At 42.0% G+C, this 20236-nt stretch overlaps 1 protein-coding gene across 8 annotated transcripts in view; it reads left to right on the top strand.

Moving 5' to 3' along the window:
• The window catches only part of USP22 (ubiquitin specific peptidase 22), a 188671-nt gene extending 170240 nt beyond the window's left edge, over positions 1-18431 (top strand). For 7 of the 8 annotated variants that reach the window (XM_043493716.1, XM_038418521.2, XM_043493715.1 and 4 more), the window contains 7 exons: positions 4032-4137; positions 6863-7021; positions 9296-9422; positions 11331-11422; positions 12955-13017; positions 15039-15188; positions 17524-18431. In XM_043493716.1, coding sequence (XP_043349651.1) covers positions 4032-4137; positions 6863-7021; positions 9296-9422; positions 11331-11422; positions 12955-13017; positions 15039-15188; positions 17524-17566 — 740 coding nt within the window. In that variant the 3' untranslated portion in view covers positions 17567-18431. Of the gene's footprint in view, positions 1-4031; positions 4138-6862; positions 7022-9295; positions 9423-11330; positions 11423-12257; positions 12335-12954; positions 13018-15038; positions 15189-17523 lie in introns of those variants that run through there. The other variant, XR_006274714.1, reaches the window with a different exon arrangement.
• Positions 18432-20236: the final 1805 nt, after the last annotated feature.

The raw sequence follows: 20236 nt of genomic DNA, 5'->3' as shown, positions 1-20236 counted from the left end.
ATGCCATTTGTTTCTCTTTCTTGCAAACAATTCCTGAGTATGTTTTAGTGACCAGAAGTACCTGTAATCAGTGGTGAGCTGGAGCCAGTTCGTACCGATTCGCACGAACCGGTGGTTAAATTTTGAAGCAGTTTTAGATCCAGTTGTTCACTGCTGAGGCTTTGATGGGCTCCGGCCGAGAAGTGATGTAATTCCTCCTCCGGCCGCCGGGGGCGCTGCGCTGTGCGCGCCATGTGGGCTGGCCCTGGGCACGAGCCCTGGTGCTGCTGCGGCTGCTCCCCTGGCCCTGGGTCCCCGGCTGCTCTGCTGGGCCTGGGCTGCGTCCTGCTGCTCGGGCTGCTCCGAGCCGCTCTCCCCGTGAGCACCCACCACCCTGCCCGCAGCCAGCCCCCGTCTCCAGCCACCCCTGCACCCCCTGCCCTCAACCACCCCCTGCACCCCCTGCCCGCAGCCACCCCCTGCCCGCAGCCAGCCCCCGTCTCCAGCCACCCCTGCACCCCCTGCCCTCAACCACCCCCTGCACCCCCTGCCCGCAGCCACCCCCCGTCTCCAGCCACCCCCTGCACCCCCTGCCCGCAGCCAGCCCCCATCTCCAGCCACCCCCTGCACCCCCTGCCCGCAGCCACCCCCTGGACCCCCTGCCCGCAGCCACCCCCTGCCCGCAGCCAGCCCCCGTCTCCAGCCACCCCCTGGACCCCCTGCCCGCAGCCACCCCCTGGACCCCCTGCCCGCAGGCAGCCCCCGTCTCCAGCCACCCCCTGCCCCCAGCCACCCCCTGGACCCCCTGCCCGCAGCCAGCCCCCGTCTCCAGCCACCCCCTGCACCCCCTGCCCACAGCCAGCCCCCGTCTCCAGCTACCCCCACAGCCAGCCCCCGTCTCCAGCCACCCCTGCACCCCCTGCCCGCAGCCAGCCCCCGTCTCCAGCCACCCCCGCACCCCCTGCCCCCAGCCACCCCCTGGACCCCCTGCCCGCAGCCAGCCCCCATCTCCAGCTATCCCCGCAGCCAGCCCCCATCTCCAGCTATCCCCGCAGCCAGCCCCTGCACCCCCTGCCCGCAGCCAGCCCCCGTATCCAGCCACCCCCTGCCCGCAGCCAGCCCCCATCTCCAGCTGCCCCCAGCCACCCCCTGCACCCCCTGCCCGCAGCCAGCCCCCGTATCCAGCCACCCCCTGCCCGCAGCCAGCCCCCGTATCCAGCCACCCCTGCACCCCCTCCCCGCATCCTGCCCCCAACCACCCACACACCCCCTGCCTCCAGCCACCCCCTGCCGCACCCCCTGCCTCCAGCCAGCCCCTGCCGCACCCCCTGCCCTGTCTCCAGCCAGCCCCTGCCCCCAGCCACCCCCTGGTCCCCCTGCCTGCAGCCAGCCCCTGCCGCACCCCCTGCCCTGCCTCCAGCCCTTCCTGTCTCCAGCCAGCCCCTGCCACACCCCCTACCCTGTCTCCAGCCAGCCCCTGCCACACACCCCCCCCCCCCGTCTCCAGCCAACCCCTGCCGCAGCCTCCTGCAGCTCTGCCCAAAGCCAGCCAGCCCCTACCTCCAGTCAGCCCCTGCCCTGCCTCCAGCCAGCCCCAGACCCCCTTGCCTCTAGCCAACCCCGCACCCTTCTGTCTCCAGCCAGCTCCGCATCCCCCTGTCCTGCCTGCAGCCAGCCCCGCACCCCCTGTCTTCAGCTGGCCCCACATCCACTGTTGCCCTGCAGTTCCCAGGGCAGAACCCTGCACACCTGCTTCAATGAGGGGGGCAGGGAGCAGCGGGGACCCACACGTGCACAACCAGACAGCAAGTGTGAAAAATCAGGACGGGGGTGAGGGGTAATAGGAGCCTATATAAGAAAAAGACCCCAAAATCGGGATTGTCCCAATAAAATTGGGACATCTGGTCACCCTAGCACACCACCAGGGAGTGGCAGGAATCCACACATGTGAAATGGAGCGCATTTCTAGTTCAGGCCCATCTTTTTAAAAAAGAACTTTAGGTAGGGTTAATATACATGTCATAATTTTTGGTTCTTAAATCGTCACTCCCGGGAAAATACGGACGTATGATAACCCTGCTGGTACAAAAAATACATGCTGTGGCACATCCCTTAAACCACAACTTTTTATAGGGAACCGGTTGTTAAGTTTTTGGCAGCTCATCACTGCCTGTAAGGCAAGAAGCTGCAGAATCTCTGAGATCTTCTCCGAGCCATTTAGGATATAATTGACCTGAAAAACCCAGTGTGGCTAAGTAATTCTCACCTATTAGCCAGGATGGACAGGAATGGTGTTCTTAGCCTCTGTTTGCCAGAAGCTGGGAATGGGCGACGGGATGGCCACTTGATGATTCCCTGTTCTGTTCATTCCCTCTGGGGAACCTGGCACTGGCCACTGTCGGAAGACAGGATACTGGGCTAGATGAACCTTTGGTCTGACCCCAGTATGGCCGTTCTTATCTCATTTATTCTACATTAGCACAGGTTGGAACTTTTGTGAGTCAATCTATTTATATTTTCAATAATTTTCCACAATTTTGTTTTTTAAATCTGTTGCTATTAGATTATTGTAAACAGTCAAAGCCAAATTAAAGTACCTGAAATGTGGCTATAATTTTTTCTGCTTTTGTATGCTTTTAGTTTGCACTTTTGTCCTGATGACTGAAAATCCTTTTTTTTTTTTTAAGTAAAAAAGGAGCTGCTTTGAGCTTTTGAGTACTAGGCATCCTTAGTATTTTGTTTCCAAAACTCAAATGTAGTCTAAACCAATTTTTAGTGTTTGCATTTTTTTAACTGGATAGGTACAAGGAAACCTGACAAACCTAATTTTAGCTGTGCTAGCAGCCTCTGTTATAATAGGATTTTGAAAAAATTTTCAAAACATACTTTACGGAATAGTTACCAGCTATTGTGAACTGGTTCACCCATGTGTATGTGGTGTTTCAACAACAACAAACCCTACTGTAGATACAGGAGTAAGCACTTCGAAGACTTTGATTCATCCTCACAACAATCTTGTAAGTTAGAAAAGTAAATGTATTATCCTCATTTTAGTAATGGGGAAACTGAGGCACATAGGCTAAGAATTGCCCAAATCTGCAAAAAGAATGTGTATTTGTATCAGTGCAGAGATTTGTATTTTAGAGTTCTTGGTAATCAGACCGGCATTGTGATTGCTAGACCAAACCCTTATGAATGCTTAATTCAGTTAATCCCATTAGGATCCCAGTCATAAAGCGGACTGCTATGCCTCCGATACATACATTATTGGCAGCTGTGCTTAGAAAGTGGGTATGCACTTTCACCTACTGGAAAGCAGAGAAGCTTCAGGGTCTCCATGAATAAGCTTGAAGTAAACATGGCTTTACCTTATAGTAAATGCCCTCTGGGAAGCTAGACTCTTTCATTTTATTACTGATGAAAACTTCAGAACACAAGGACAGTGTTTATGATGAAAAGATATGGTATTGGCACCAGACTGAAGGTTAATGGAGCCTTAGCACAACTTTAGTCTTTTTTGCTCTGGCAAGCTGACTAAGGAAGAACTGTTAAAAATAGCCATTATCTTTATCTCTGCATAACCTGTCCTCTGAATTAATGTAAGAAAATAGCACAGACTTGTGTGCTATACCTGAGTGGAAATCACTGCTTCTATGGCATTCCGTTTATTCAACTGCATATGCCATTCAGTGGCCCTGTTAGTGGGGTTTAAATAGTCATTTTCATTAACCACTTTGGCAGCGCCTTTTAGCTTTGGAACCTACCCTCGTACGTGACAGAGCGAAGCAGATCTCTCTACAAAGCAAGAGTGGGCTATCTCAGAGTAGAACTGAGATTGGCTGGCTGTTCACATTACCTTAAAGCCTCATCTCTACTGAAACACTCAGTTGCATTTAAACTTTTTGCCACAATATTTTATACTCAACCAGAGGCACTTTCTTGATCCCTTGTTTTCTTAAATATCCAGTGAATACAAGATTCCAAACTGCCCATATGAACTGATGGGGCACATGTAAGAATGTATTACAAAGATTTCATTTGCCTTTCTGCAGGTGACGATAATGGGAAGAAGGCCAACAATCCCAACCACTGTAACTGCATCATAGACCAAATCTTCACAGGCGGACTGCAGTCTGATGTTACTTGTCAAGTCTGCCAGTAAGTGTAATTTGGTTAATTCTGCACTCAGATGGGATTCAGAGTAGCAGCCGTGTTAGTCTGTATCCACAAAAAGAAGAGAAGTACTTATGGCACCCTAGAGACTAACAAATTTATTAGAGCATAAGCTTTCGTGGGCTACAGCCCACTGCATCGGATGCATAGAATGGAACATATAATAAGATGATATATACGTACATACATACAGAGAAGGTGGAAGTTGCCATACAAACTATAAGAGGCTAATTAATTAAGATAAGCTATTATCAGCAGGAGAGAAAAAAACTTTTGTAGTGATAATCAAGATGGCCTTTTTGACAGTTGACAAGATGTGAGGATACTTAACATGGGGAAATAGATTCAATATGTGTAATGACCCAGCCACTCCCAGTCTCTATTCAAACCCAAGTTAATGGTATCTAGTTTGCATATTAATTCAAGCTCAGCGGTTTCTCGTTGGAGTCTGTTTTTGAAGCTTTTCTGTTGCAGAATTGCCACCCTTAAGTCTTTTACTGAGTCGCCAGAGAGGCTGAAGTGTTCTCCTATCAGTTTTTGAAGGTTAGGATTCCTGATGTCAGATTTGTGTCCATTTATTCTTTTGCGTAGAGACTGTCTGGTTTGGCCAATGTACATGGCAGAAGGGCATTGCTGGCACATGATGGCATATATCACATTGGTAGATGTGCAGGTGAATGAGCCCCTGATGGTGTGGCAAATGTGATTAGGTCCTATGATGGTGTCACTTGAATAAATATGTGGATAGAGTTGGCATCGGGCTTTGTTGCAAGGATAGGTTCATGGGTTAGTGTTTTTGTTGCATGGTGTGTGGTTGCTGGTGATTATTTGCTTCAGGTTGGGGGGCTGTCTGTAAGCGAGGACTCATCTGTCTCCCAAGATCTGTGAGAGTGAAGAATCATTTTTCAGGATAGGTTGTAGATCTCTGATACACTGGAGAGGTTTTAGTTGGGATGGGACTGATCCACCAGTGCAGTGTCATACTGAGTCTTTTTTCTTGCACCATATGTTTTAACTACAGCATCACCTAAATGCAAGCAATTAGAATGCAAGTGTCATAGATCAAGATGTACTGAAAAACCTGCTTGGAAAAATACCACAAGTTTATGGGATTTTGCATTTTAGGTTAGTTTGATTGGCCTACCAAAATTTGGTTAATTTCAAAATTCATAATAAGAAAACTTTCAAGGCAAATTTTCTTTTGATAGGGAATATGCAGGTGCACCAGATTTGAAGTAAGAGAACTCTTTTATATGCAGCCACGTTAACATTTTTCTTCAATTCTGAGCTTTAGGTTTTGGTGGCAAAGGTTTCTAGAGGTCTGGCTTTAAGTAAATTTAAATAAGAGAAAATAAAGGTTTGCTAGAGTCAGGAGAAGAATCCTTTCTGTTCTATGTTATCAGGCAAGGTGGCTTACTTTAAGCCATTTGACATCAACTGGGGAGTTGGAACTCCACTACATATTTTTTGGTCTTATCTTGCATTCCCCAAACTATCTACACTGTCTTGCAGATGGACTTTTGTACTCTGCTCATTTTAATCTGTTGTTGTACTCAGTTTTCAGGACTGACCTACAGAGATCTCACTGTAGAATGATGGAGCATCATGGAAAAAAGTGTGAAATGTTAGTCTTTGTCTTTTGGACCCACAGAGTCCGTATGTGACAATGGTTGCCTGGGTGTGGTATCGTCACAGCTGATATCTACTAAGAATAACATATTATGTCAGAATTTTTAAGAAAATTAACAAGGAAAGATGGGAGTTAAAGAAAAAAGGCTCAATGCATAAAAATAAATTTGTCAGATTGAAATTAGTATCCATAAATGTTGCATGTTTCTTCTTTTGATCATTTTAAATATTTTGCACTAGTGAAGCTGAATCAAAGTGGGAAGATGTAAACTTAGATTTTTAGTCCAAAAGAGGTGGTATTTAGAGGAAGGAGGAGGCCAGAAGAGCAGATAAAGAGCACAGGTGGAACATTCTTTCATAAACAAAAAAAGTTAGTATTTGGAAGCAAGAATCATGCACAAATCTGAATGGTAGAAGGAACGGTTCAAGGGAATGGAGGTTAAAGCTTTCTGAGCGACGTCTCCAATCACCTCTAGCCAGTGGGTTTCTCTTCAGCTGTCTTGTAGAGAAACGTGAGCAGGAATATAATGTACTTTCTGATTCAGGTATTCTCTAAGATCTCAATTTCCAAGTGCCATGGCAGATTGTAGAGTGAACTCTGAAGTTCCAACTAGCACACCATTGCATATCGAGAGTATTTCTGTTCTCTTTTTTTGTCTGAACACAGTGCAACAGTCTAAATAGAAACACCATAGCACTTTCATCCCAGGATGCAGGCTAGATTCTGCATCTCAGAGCAACCCAACCATTTGGCTTTAAATCACTGAACTCCGTTAAGCTGTAGACTGTAGCAAATTTATATCCTGCATTCAAAACATGCAATAAATTTCCTAAAATCTGTGGTTTTTCTTTGTGTTTTTTAAATAAATCTCCAGTAAAGGAATTGGCTGTGTAAATATAGTATTGAGCACAGCTTTTTTATCATACATACTTTATGTAGTCTGAGTGCCCTGTATAGATGAAGTAGAACTCGTTGCCTTTTCCAGTAAATGTCCAGTTTATACCATATAATAAATCATACATTTTGTACTGTTACTTTTAACTCCTTGTGTTAAATGCTAAACTCCTTTCTTTTTCCTAGTGGTGTTTCCACTACAATAGACCCGTTCTGGGACATCAGTTTGGATTTGCCAGGCTCCTCTACACCATTCTGGCCACTGAGCCCGGGGAGTGACGGCAGTGTGGTGAATGGGGAAAGCCATGTATCGGGCACCACCACACTCACAGACTGCTTGCGAAGGTACAACATATGGCAAACAGAATGTAGATAGGGGAAATAATCTTGCTCCCTTCTGCTGTCCACAAATAAGAAATAATGGCATCTAGTAAAGCAAACTAACAAGATTTTACCACAGCAGTATTCCTCAGCCATCTTGTAGTACATAACATGCACTTAAATTTGTTGTGGCTGGTTTTGTTTTTTTTTTTTGTTTGATTTTGGTCACATTTTGTTAGAGATTAAATCTCGTTATCTATTGGTTGTATTCTATGAGAAATTAGTTTGGCTCTCAATCCAGCATCCAGGGCTATGTATGCATATCACAAAAACCTCCGACACAGTTGGTACTCAATGTCCTCCTCCTTGGTGCTGTCTGCAGAGAAGCCATGGGTTGAATGGGCCATGGAGAATTATCTTCCCACTCACCTTTAGAGATGGGCTCTCCAGGCCTGGCTGAGGCGCAGTGTGAGAGAGCCTGCGTTACTAATGCTTGTTATGTGAATAGAGGACTTCAGTCTCAAGAGCTGTCAGTGCAGCACTTCTTGCAGGTACTAACCTCGCTCGTAATAAGTGAAAAGAAATTAAATAAGAAAATATAAAGTTGTCCTTCAGCCAGACTGTTATGATTGGCCTTGCATGGTATTGGAATAGTTACTAATCTTGCCTGCTCTGTGCTGTAATACTATGATATGGTTGAGTGAAGGTTAAGGATGACACCTTAATTCAGAATCTCTTGACTTTGTTGGCTCAAGTTATAAAAAACTGCTACTATTAAGGGTGGGTTACTGTTTTAACATGCAGTAGAAATATATTTTTTAAACTGTCCCATTGACCTGACAAGACAATAGTTACAGCATACTCTTTAATTCATAACTATTATGACAGTTGTTTAAAAACAAAACAGACCTACTGACTTAAACCATTTTGTACAGGGGGAAATGATGCATCTGGAATAGAACTACATTTGTGCTCTGGTTCAGCCTTCTGAGGCTTAAAACTGCTGGACAAGCACCTAAACAAAGCTTCACAGCAGTTAGTTGTACATTTAATTTTCATATAGAGCATAATGTACTTGAATGTGTCAGGTCTGTCATAGTCTAAAATGTCCAATTACAGTTTAATATGTATTATTTAATAACTTTAAACCCAACATAATGACAGGTTTCAGAGTAGCAGCCGTGTTAGAATAAATTTGTTAGTCTCTAAGGTGCCACAAGTAGTCCTGTTCTTTAAACCCAACATTAGTAGAGAGACTGGAAAATGCATACGGCTTTTGTACATTTAAATTTAGAAGAAAAACTAGAAGTCAGTCCTCGTAGTCTTTTTTTACAGAATATTTAATATCAGGATTCCCAGAGCCTGAACTTTTTTTGTTTTAATGTGTTTCTATGAGTGTCTATGCAGTGGCTGAGTGTTTACTTCAAGAACTGTCCCATCCTCTAACAGTTTCCTGCACCCAATTAAGTGGTTCTAAATCACTCCTTTCCACCCGATTTTAGTAACAGGCTGGAAGTTCTTAAAACTTAGATTTTGAAAGCAAATCTTTAGTTGTCAATGATTTGGCCTTGAACAGAACTCTGGATCCAAACCTTTCTCTCTCCCTCTAGAGCTCTGACCCCAGCCTGAGAGCTGGAAGAGCATCCTGGGAACTGGCATGTAACTGAGCACAGCAAGCATATGGCTTTGCTTCAGAATTCCCATGTCCACGTTTTTAGTTTTGAAAACAAAAGGTCTGCACAAGCTATCTCAAAATGAGCTATTCTGTTGTGGTGGATGACTCAATATTTGTTCTCCTTTCTCCGCCACTGATGCACTTCAGGGCAGCTTGCCCAAGTGGAAGCAAATGTAAATGTCCAAGTTGGAAATCTGAAACAGGGCTCTCCTATACTGGTAGCTTTTTAAATTCTAATTTATCTTGCAAAAAGAAAAAAAAGAAAAAGCATATTTCCTTAGCAACTGCTCTCTGGGTATAATTATCTCAGCACAGGACTTGTACTTACTTTGTATAATAGAACACTAACTAATGATTCTGCTCTGTGCCCAATTTCCTAATCTTTCTAGAACACATTATAAATATGCACTTTGCAAAATTGTGCATGGTTTTCAGTGGGTTTTACACTTTAAGAAATATGTGGAGAAAGGGGCAGCAGGTCACCTCTGGCTTTCCTGAGAGAAGATGTAAGTTTATCTCGCATGCTACTAAGTGGTTACAAGTGAAATGAAAACTGTTTTCAAGATGCATTGAAAATAATTTGCCTGCATTATGCATCCTTCCACTTCTTAATATTTTTTCAGGTTTACAAGGCCAGAACATCTAGGAAGCAGTGCCAAAATCAAATGTAGTGGTTGCCATAGCTACCAGGAATCTACCAAACAACTCACTATGAAGAAATTACCCATTGTGGCCTGTTTTCATCTCAAAGTAAGTTCACAAAGGATAGGTGGTTGAAAGAATATAGATTCAGCTCTCGGGCGATGAGTTGGTTTCTGTAGATCTCTCTGCTATCTCTAATGTCACTATAATTTAATTTATTGTGACATAAACTAACTTAAAGGACAGCTGGCTTTTCCAGTTAGATTTTAGTTTAAGGACATTATGATTGTATGTATAATGCAGCCTGGCCCATATGTCTCTGGGTGCCTATCAAAATAGAACTTTTTTCAAAAATACGAAAAAATACTAAAAATTTCTGAACCAAACAAAAACAAATCCCTAGTGGCACTTATTTCTCCTGTACAATAGAGCTACTTGCCACAAGCCACATAGAATGAGAGAGAAAATAAAAATACTGTGTGCTTCAACTGGAAGGATGCCACAGATGTACTCTGTGTTTTGAAGGGAAAGCATTCCAAAGTTACAGGGCCACAATGGAGAAGCTTCCTACATCCCAACCATTTGTCTCAAGATCATACTGTGGTGGCTTTTAGCACTTCCAACTCACCATTGATGGCAGATGCTGTGATGGAAGACCGTGTAATAGGTGGTCACTCAGCCCAGTCCTGTACTGTTTGTCTTTAACTGCAAGTAATATGACCACGCCCTACTGGAAAGCCAGTACAGTTGCAGCCAATGCAGAGCATGGGTGTCTTTCTTATTTATTTTCCTTAGCAAAGAGGAAAGAGTGCCCAGAAGGTGAGACTGCTTCAGGGGCAAGGCAGTGTGAGCAACAATATAAAAGAGGTTTTAGTACAATTTAGCATTTGTGTAGCCGTGGTGATTGAAGGTTTTGAAAATAAGTGATCTTGGTAACTCATCTTTTTATCCTCTCTGGTAAAAGTTAAGATGTAACATTTCATGCATCAAAGCACTATACCAATATCTCTCAATTCCAAAAGTTGTTGTGATGATAAATTGTAAGGTATTTTAATATGGCTTAACTAATATCAAAATTCATCATAAAGGACATATGTTCTGTCAGTGTTAATAATGCAATTAGAAAGATGAACAGAGAATCAAAAGGATACAAGTCAGGAGTTTTTGACGTCCTATTCTGTTGCTAGGGAATTGTTATGGCATTGTAAAGGGAGAATAATTAGCTAGGAGTGTAAATAGGACAGCAGTACTGAGAAATGGGGAAAGGGGCCTTCTTTAAATAGAAACTCATTCATCTCATTCTGCTATTTTTCCTTTCTCCACTTCTGTAGAAAGGATGATGAAAATATGACGTGTATCACAAATTCATCTCTCCCTTTAGGAGAAAGGAGACAGATTATTTTTTTTAATTTTACCTTCCATTTGTTCCTTATTTTGATTTAGTATTCATGTACACGGACAACTGGCATAACCGTGCCAGTCACTTTAGATGATTTCTTGCCTTGTTGATGTTGGTAGATTAAATACACCAGTCAGGTGGCAGAATGCTTAAAGGCATATCTGTCTCCTGTAGCATTTGTCTATCACCAGTTTTGTGGCAGATGTAAGCTCTTTGGAACAGGGACTGTCACTTGCTGTATGTTTGTATAGTGCTTATCACGTTGGACCTTACTGTTTGAGTCCGCAGTATAAGCATTTATCTTAATATAAATGGGGATAAGTTTATCTCCCTAGATAATCAGTCACCATTCTAAACAGTATGCTTTGATTTCCCTCTTCTCCCACTCCCTCATGAATTAAGATTTCCTAGGGAAAATTTGTTAGCATTTGTATATACTGATCTAACTGGTACCTGAAAGCTACCAGAAAAATACCTAATTCATTCACATCCTCTTGTGGCTGTGTGACAATCTCCCTACTTCCCTTTCATCTCACTTTGCCCAAAGTGTAAGACATGTACTAGGAAAGGAAATCAGAGTTTCTTCTCTAAAAGAAACTTCCACTTTCTATCTTCAGCGGTTTGAACACTCAGCCAAACTGAGGCGAAAGATCACTACATATGTCTCTTTTCCGCTGGAGTTGGACATGACACCATTTATGGCTTCCAGGTATGTACAGTGTTAAAAATCCTGCAGAGGTTAGGTTAGTCTGGATACCAATCTTGCACATGCATGTTGTGAAGATGGAATATCCTTTGAGACCAGGCTGTGACACAGTGTATATATAGCCGTGTATATACAGATATACCCATGTAAATATGTCCATGAAAGGGTTTGCACTTGGTTTAACTAAATCTATTTCAAAATCGATTTTAGTAAAACCAATTCAGGTCTTGTGTTTTAAACAAGGTTCTATTTAAAACTTAGGTTTTTGTTAACATCTGTTTAACTTCAAAGGTAGATAATTAACAAAGATGTCCTTTCTTCAAAATGCTAGAGATCCCACATTCTGTCCTTTCAGTCAAGTACGTTCCTCAGCGCAATCAGGGAGGATCCGATTTAACATTCCTAATATTTTAATGTTAAAAAACGTGCAAAAATCTTCCTTCCTCTTTTTTTATGTAAAGCCCTCTTCAGCCACTCCTGAGATGACAAAGTCAAAAAAGTTCAAGCCCAATTAAAATACTTTCAACTAGGGTTGTGTATGCTTTTAGCAATTTAGCTAGTAAGCTTCTCCAGACGTAGTAAGACTAATTTTTTTTTAATTCAGATCTCAGTCACAAAAACAAAACCCTTGTGTAAAAATCCTTCCATAAAAGTTCAGTTAGTGACCTGAGACAATAAATTCTTATCAAGTATTATATTTAAGTATCAATTCTAATTAAATTATTACTACATAAATCACATCTTAACCGACACCGAAAGCACAAAAATAACACATCTCTTAAATTCAGGATCCATATTGATAGAGTTTTAATAACAATTTCAAAATTATTTACTACAGACAAACGTAGTTATTTCTGCCAAGAAAGAGGGACAGTTCCAAGCCTCCACTAAATTGCCTGTGTGATATCAGAGAAGGTTAGTTTATATCAATACATTCCAGAGTATTTGAGGCTTTCCTGCTATTCTCTGGTGAGTCCTCTGTGGATAAAATAGCTGGGTGCTGATGAAAGGTTTCAGGTATGAAGGAATATAGCCACTATGACATCAGGATAATTATTTTTCTGTAGCAGGGGGCTCCGTAATCAGAATTTTATCGACCTGTGAAACCAGGAAGGTAATCCTATTGCTGTAATCAAAAACACAGAATAAACTCACAAGTCAAGAGAAGGGCGATTGATCCATAGGAGTTTAAGAGGTTAATGTAATTTATATTTTGTTCAGGGTTAAGAGCCAAATTAATCTCTCCTTAATCTGTTTTTAAGATTTGGGGATGGGAAGTTGTGACTTAAGCATGTGCGTGTTTGCAGGATTGCGGCCTTAGTTAGGAGGAGAAATCAACTTCCTAGACAGCATCGCAGTGAGCACAAATATAGTATCTGTAACACCTTAGTCAGCAATCCTCTTCAGCCACTAAGCACCATTGCACTTGCCCCTGGAGGTAGCATGCAGGTTCTCTGTGCCATGTGTGACCCACTACCTCCCTTTGGGAAACCACTGCTTTTAAGTGACTGGATTCTTGTGTGTTTTTATTGCAGCAAAGAGAGCAGAATGAATGGGCAGTACCAGCAGCCAACGGATAGTCTAAACAATGATAATAAGTAAGTGGTGCCTTCCAGTACTCTCCTATTGTGAAAGGTGGCTGACTTTTGCAAGGTGAAGTAGAATCTGGTCTCTGTCCTACAGTGTTAAAGCATTGCTATGTTTTACAGAACAGCAAGTCTGCTCTTTGGCAAAATAAAGATCATATTGCGTGTTTACTTAGCCATTCATAACTTTTAGCAACTAAGCTATTGCCTTGCTAGTGTTATCGCCAGCAATAATATAGGGAAGGAATTTAAAAGTCATTGGGATAGGATGAAAGGGAAGGCTTTTTCTTTAAACACTCCTGCATTTATTGCAACTGAGTGTTGGAACTCTCATTACGGAGGAAGTTCCAGAGGACTGGAAATAAACAAATGTTGTGCTAATTTTAAAAAAGATAAATGGGACAACCTGAGTAGTTATAGTCCTGTCAACCTAACATCAATCCCAGGCAAAAAAAATGGAATGGCTGATACAGGACTAGGTTAATAAAGAATTTAAGGAAAGTAATGTAATTTAATGCCAATTAACACAGGTTTATAGACAATAGGTATTATCAGACTTACGTGTTGATTTTTATTGATGATGAGATTAAAAGTTTGGTTGATAAAAATAATATTGATGATCTAATATACTTAGACTTCTTTAAGTCATGTGACTTGGTACCACATGCATTTTGATTAAGAAACTAGAACAATACATAGTCAACATAGCACACATTAAATGGATCAAAAACTGGCTATCTGTTGATTGTAAATGGGGAATCATTCAGCTGATGTCTTTCTAGTGGGGTCCTGCGGGGATTAATTCCTGGCAGTGCATTATTTAGCATTTTTATCAGTGACTTGGAAGGAATCATAAAGTCCTCACTGATAAAGTTTGCAGATGACACAAAGATGGGGAAAGTGGTAAATAATAGAGGATAGGCCACTAATACAGTGACATGGATTGTTTGGTAAGCTGTGTGCAAATCAACAGTGTGTTTTTCATATGGCTAAATATAAACATGTATATTTAGGAATAAAGAATGTAAGCCATACTTACACAATGGAGGGCTCTATCCTGGGAAGCAATGACTTTGAAAAAGACTTGGGGAGTCTTGGTGGGTAAACAGCTGAACATGAGCACCCAGTGCAATGTTGTGGCCAAAAGGGCTAATACGATCCTTGGATTTATAACTGGGAAATATTGAGTAGGACTGAGATTATATAACCTCTGTATTTGGCACTAGTGCCGACTGCTGCTGGAATACTGTCCAGCTCTGGTGTCCACAATTCAAGAAAGAGAAGAACCACAAGAATGATTGAAAGGATTAGAAAATGTGCCTTCTTGTGATAGACTCAAGGAGCTCAGTCTGTTCAGTTTAACAACGAGAAGGTTAAGCAATGGCTTGATCGTAGTCTGTAAATACTTCATGGGGAACAGAAATTCGATAATAGGGAACTCTTCAATCTAGCAGAGAAAGATATAACAAGATCTAGTGGCAAGAAGGTGAAGCTAAATAAATTCAGATCAGAAATAAGGCACACATTTTGAACAGCCAGGGTAATTAATTATTGGAACAATTTACCAGGGGCTGTACTGGATTCTCCATCATTAGACATTTTTAACTCAAAAGTTTAATATTTTTCAAAAAGATCTGCTCTAGAGCAAACTGGAATTAAGTCAGGGAAGCCTGTGTTGTACAAGTCACACTAGGTGATGACAGAGATCCTTTCTGGCTTTATAATCCATGTATCTGTGAATTAATAATAATAATCTACCTATTTTAAAAGAAAAGTCTGTTAACTACTCAATTATGAGCAAAGCTTCGAACTGTAAAACTAACAGTTGCAGTAAAACAGGCAGTTAGAGGCAATATCAAGATGGTGGGGAGAAAAGTATGCCCCATCCCCAACCAGTGTTGAGTAATGGTGTTTTAATTACAATGTCTACATACGGCATCCATTCTTTATGCACATGTATAGATAATCACAAGCTTCTACTCCTCTAAAAAAGTTAAGTTTTTTCTTACTCATTTACTGTGTTTCTCCACCAGGTATTCCTTGTTTGCAGTAGTTAATCACCAAGGAACCTTGGAGAGTGGGCACTATACCAGCTTCATCCGGCAACATAAGGACCAGTGGTTCAAATGTGATGATGCCATCATCACCAAGGCTAGCATTAAGGATGTACTAGACAGTGAAGGGTAGGTTGTGAACAAAAAGGATATGGGGAGGAAAGAGTGGGAGCAGGTTTATCATTAATAAATGGCCCCCTCTGTGTGGGTGAACCTTTATTACTTTCAGTTATCAGATTTTCACCATATAGAACAATTTCTCTCCAGAGTGATCATTTATCAGTGCTTCAGAAAGCTGGTCTAACCTACTGGGGTTTTTTAGACTGGAGAAAAGGGACAAGGTAGCAGTGCATTGTGCTGCTGCGCAAGATAACTAGTTTCTTGTATGTCCACCCACCTTCTGGCTAATCCAGTTGGCTGCAGTAATATCTGCCTCATCACAGCCCTGCTAGCCACAGGGATGAATGTGTGATAGCTTATTACACATATTGCTTTCATTGTTAAATACATGTATTATGAATTCACATTGTAATAGGGTTTGGTGTAATCCCACTGGCCAACCATAACCATATGGACCACCTGCTTAAGCTTCATAAGGCACAATTCCATATTATACTAGACTTTCTCCTCTGAGGGCAGTTTATTCAACAGGCTGTATAACACAGTGGTTAGCTACATAGCCAAAAAGTACTACTGATATCCACTTCTGAGGGTTTGTTTCTGTTTCATTGATTTCTTTTGGGAAATGGAATTTGATGCATCTAGCTGTGCACACATATATAGCTAGGTTAACTGTGCGTTGTGTAAAAAAGTACTGCCTCTTGTTTTTATTAAGCCTGTTACCTGTTAATTTCATTGGATGACCCCTGGTTTTTGTATTGTGGGAAAGGGGAAATAACAGTTCTCTATTCACTTTTTCCACACCATTCGAGATTTTATAGACCTCTATCATATCCCCCCTTAATAATGATTTCAAATAGACAGTATCACTTCAATCATTTCCTTCAAACATGCACTGTGGATGCTACATAGAGCAGTATTTTTTCAAGGTTAACAGCTTTATCATTTGAGGAGTATCAGGAATTGGGTTCTGTTTCAAGAAAAAAATCACTTAAAATCCGTAATCGTCTCCATTCTGGCATTTCCAGCCATGGGTTTGGTGCTGGAAAGATCAAATCTGTTCTGCTCTAGTCTTTAATTATACCTGACATTTCCTTTGATTGCTGCAAGTGCAGGCAGTTGGTCTGGAATTTTTAATAGGTTTTCATATTTTCCTTTTCTGCTTCTCTGCCTTGCAATGTGCATCTCTTCTATAATATTTGACTTTTTAGTGTAAATTATTTTAATTCATTCATTTAACAAAAAGGTCAGTAGACCAGATTGATTTGTTTTCCTTCAGTAGGAAACAGGTAGCATTGCTCCTGGGGCTGGAGATTTGTGGAGGCAGTTACCCAGTCCAAGGAAAGAGGAGGTGGCTTGCATCACTCCAGTAGCATCTCCAGCTGATTAAGAAACAGCGTTGACTGACTGTGAAGGGAGTCCTGCCCATTTTTCCCTTGTTCAGATAATGATGGCTCTGACTGGACCTCCACCTGTAGAAGGAGAGGAAAGATTCAGGAAACCCTGTGGAATGGGGAAATGGAAGATGATGATCATTCCGTAGCACCTCTTAATATGGAGATATCAAAAGTGCTTTACAAGTATTTTAACTGGCCTTGCAGCAACCTTGCCAGTATGAAGTGGGCAAGGGATCACTTTGCTCCCCACTGAAATGCAGCTGCCTCCAGGATAGAGCTCAGCAGCTGTGCTGTAGTACACAGAAATGCTGCCCAGTAGTTTAAGACAAGAGGAGAAGAATTTTACCCAATTGAACCTGCCAAGAGGAGTATAAGTAGACATGTCAGATTTGGCTGGGACACAAGGGTTTCCACCCATGCTCTTGTTTAAAAAAATTAAAAAGTGGCATAAGATCTTTAATGACTGTAAGTGGTTGAGACCTTGCTTGTACATCTCATCCAAAAGGTGGCATCCTCAACCCAACAGCACCCCCTATGCTGCTGGGGCAATGGCTCCTGCTACCAAATCAGAGGGAGGGGCACATCTACAGAATCACCATCACCACTTTTTCCAGCATCTAGGTGTTATGTGGAGATCTCCCATCCAAATACTAACCTGGTCCAATCTTGTTTAGCTTTTAAGACTTGACACTAGGTTACAGAACAAACTGGTCAGGCTCCAGGACAGATAGGTAGCGAGCATATTGAGCTACTGATCAAATTCTGTATGCTGATTTTTTTCATGGTTATCCTATGAAATTAATACACTTCCCTGGAACTGTTCCAGCTTTCAAAATAAAATAGCGCTAATCGTCCTTGTTTTTATCCTGGCTGTATTGGTCATTGGGATTTAAAATCTGTAATGTGCAGCATAAGGTTAAAGTTGTGTTGTGTCTTCATTTTTGCAGATATTTGCTGTTCTATCACAAACAGTTCCTGGAATATGAGTAGCCTTATCCAGCAGTTTGTCAGATAAATGAAAGGAAGAAAATAAGCAAGCCTTCTGAAATGACACACAAACCTACCTGAAATGAAAAGACCCATTAAACAACAACTAGCACTGAGCTGTAACAGGACCTACTTGACACTGGCTCACAGCCTGGCGGAGTAAGAAATGAACAATGTCCAACGTGTATGCAGTCCCTCAAGGACAGAAAGGGGGGAAAAAAGAGGCTACAGTCAGTCATATAAGAGCGGAAATATAAAATGAGAGGAATGCTCTGGGTGGGGGAAATGGGAGCAGAGGAGTCCGGGCACTGGTACATCTCCTATGTTCCTCCGAAAAGTGTGTGGGAAGGCAAGGGGGTGTACCATCATCTCCATAAAGCATCTTCTCCATTGGTGCTTCAGCTCCAACTGACCAATCATATAACAGTTATTATTAAAAATCCAAGCCCATTTTTGATGCATATGGGTCTGAAAGCAGTAAAGTGGAGGAGGATGGGATGACACAACTAAAGGACTTTGCAAGTATCTTTTTATTTGTGAATTTTAGTTATTAAATAAATACAGTATGAAACTATTAGGCTCTTTTTTTCGACAAAAGTAAAAGAAATCCTGGATTGTGGAACTGAAGCTACAGTATTGAGACAGGTTTTCAAGCATGCCTGCTGCACAGATGGTAATCTGCCATCAGACTGCTCATCAAAGCATCTGCACAGATTCTTTTCTGTTTGAGCCCTTTGTTTTGTTTTGTTTTTCTATAAATAGCTATTTTCTTAATTTTTTTCCCTTTTATTCCCTTTTTTCACGAGAATGAAATTCATAAATGGAACCATCAGTAAAATGAATGAATTGGCGTGTTTATACTGTAAAAGTGGTCTTGGTTCTTTTTTTTTTAAATGTTGTCAATAAGTTTGATTTCTTAAAATCACCGGTTTTGTTTATTGGTTGTTTTGTTCTCTCCCCCAGTTCTGCCAAGTTCCCTCAGAGAGGTAGCATTTGGCAGAATGCTAGTATTGCAAATCTGCCATCTGCTAGGTATGGCTGCTGTGGGTCCAGTATGGAGGCGTAGATTTGCAGCTATTGAGCACTTCTGCAGTAACACTAGGCTTTAAAGTAAACAAAGCATTTTCCTGGTATGTGCTATGTTTTTATTGGTTCCTTCTCTCCTCCCACATTTATTAACTCCTTAAAGACTCCTCTCCCCTTTATGGAATCCCATCCTTATGTATGTCCTTAACTGGTGGTCCTAGCAGCTGGTGTGCAGGCTCACTTCTGTTTTGTCACAAATATGTTTCTGTTCCTCCTCTCCCCCCCCCCCCCCCCCGCCCCTTAAGAGCGGCCCATTTGCCTGTCTAGACACTGGCTGTAACTCTGTCTGTATGCTCTGTGTATTTTGCTTCCAGGAAGCAGGGCTGTAGATTGAATTTTAGTCCACGAGAAAAGGGTTTATTCACCTCTTAACCCCTCAGAATGCAGAGCTCAACAAGAAAAAAAATAGTTTTTTCGGCTGCTGCCGCTGCTTCCTCATGGAAAATTTGCAAATGTTAGTCTGTTGAAGGATTTAGCCATTGTATTTCTTTGTATAAGGGTCACACTGAAAAGGTCATTTTTTTTCTGCATACATACTAAAGCAATCCTGCTTTGATTGTAGTAGCAAATATTCTCCTTTCCGGGGGCTGGGTCAGGACTGTGGGCGAGGCAGACACACCTTGGCCACAAAGCTAAACATAGAATTTGAAAAGGTTAGACCAATCCTTATACCCTAGAGACAACTTGCAGGTGTCTGCCTGCTTAAGACAGACTTGGAGTGTGTTGATCTGTTTCATGGGAGACTTGGGGGAGCAGAATATGTAAAGCTGTTTCTGGAATGAGCACCTTGCTATTAGATGCACAGAGATAGAATAAGTTCGTGTTAAAGGATTTGGGCAGCTAGGTAGTACTATTCCTGCATAGTAAGTGTTTTTCTAGGGTTTCTTAACCTGTCTCCTCCAGTTCACAAACTCAGAATACTTCTAGCTTGATTCGGTAAAGATCATAATTGGCTACTGCAGGGTTTAAATTAATGATGATGATGTTGCAGGTGAGAGCCTGCTAGAGCAATACAGGTGACTGGCACACTGATTCTAAAGGAAGATCCCTCCCTGCCAGGGCTGTGTGGTGTTGTGTGGGCATTTGACAACGGCTTCCTGCTACCTTTTGATAATGCACTAAGCTTGTAGTGGAAGACAAGAATCAGCCTTTCACTGTTCCCCAGCCTGTGTTTATTGATGCAGTTCAAACCACCACCTTGCTATGTTACTGAAGAAGGGGCACCACCATGTGGCGTATAGGCATTATTGTACAATGAGTCAATTTGCTTTGTGATAGAGCTGTTAGACGTCAAACAAATAAATTCTATTTTTATTAGCCCACTGGAGCTTATTGTTTGCAGCCTAAGCATTTGGGTGACAAGGCCAGCCCTGCAAACCACCTGCTACCCTTTTTCTCTCTTGTACTGTGAAAGGACCATCCTTTGCATTACTGGATCTTCTCTGACTTTTTCATTGCTCTGTTTCTGCTCTTGAGCCTAGAATTTGAGGCATATTGAAAGCAGGTTTTTGCTGTAACATTGACCTCTATATCCTGTACTGAAAGACTTGTTGCTACTTCAGCACTGGTAAATCACAGTACTCAATC

The sequence above is a fragment of the Dermochelys coriacea genome, chromosome 10 (assembly GCF_009764565.3).
Source record: "Dermochelys coriacea isolate rDerCor1 chromosome 10, rDerCor1.pri.v4, whole genome shotgun sequence".
NCBI classification, from domain to species: Eukaryota; Metazoa; Chordata; order Testudines; family Dermochelyidae; genus Dermochelys; species Dermochelys coriacea.
Note: the sequence above shows the minus strand (reverse complement) of the source record. Positions and strands in the feature narration are given on the sequence as shown.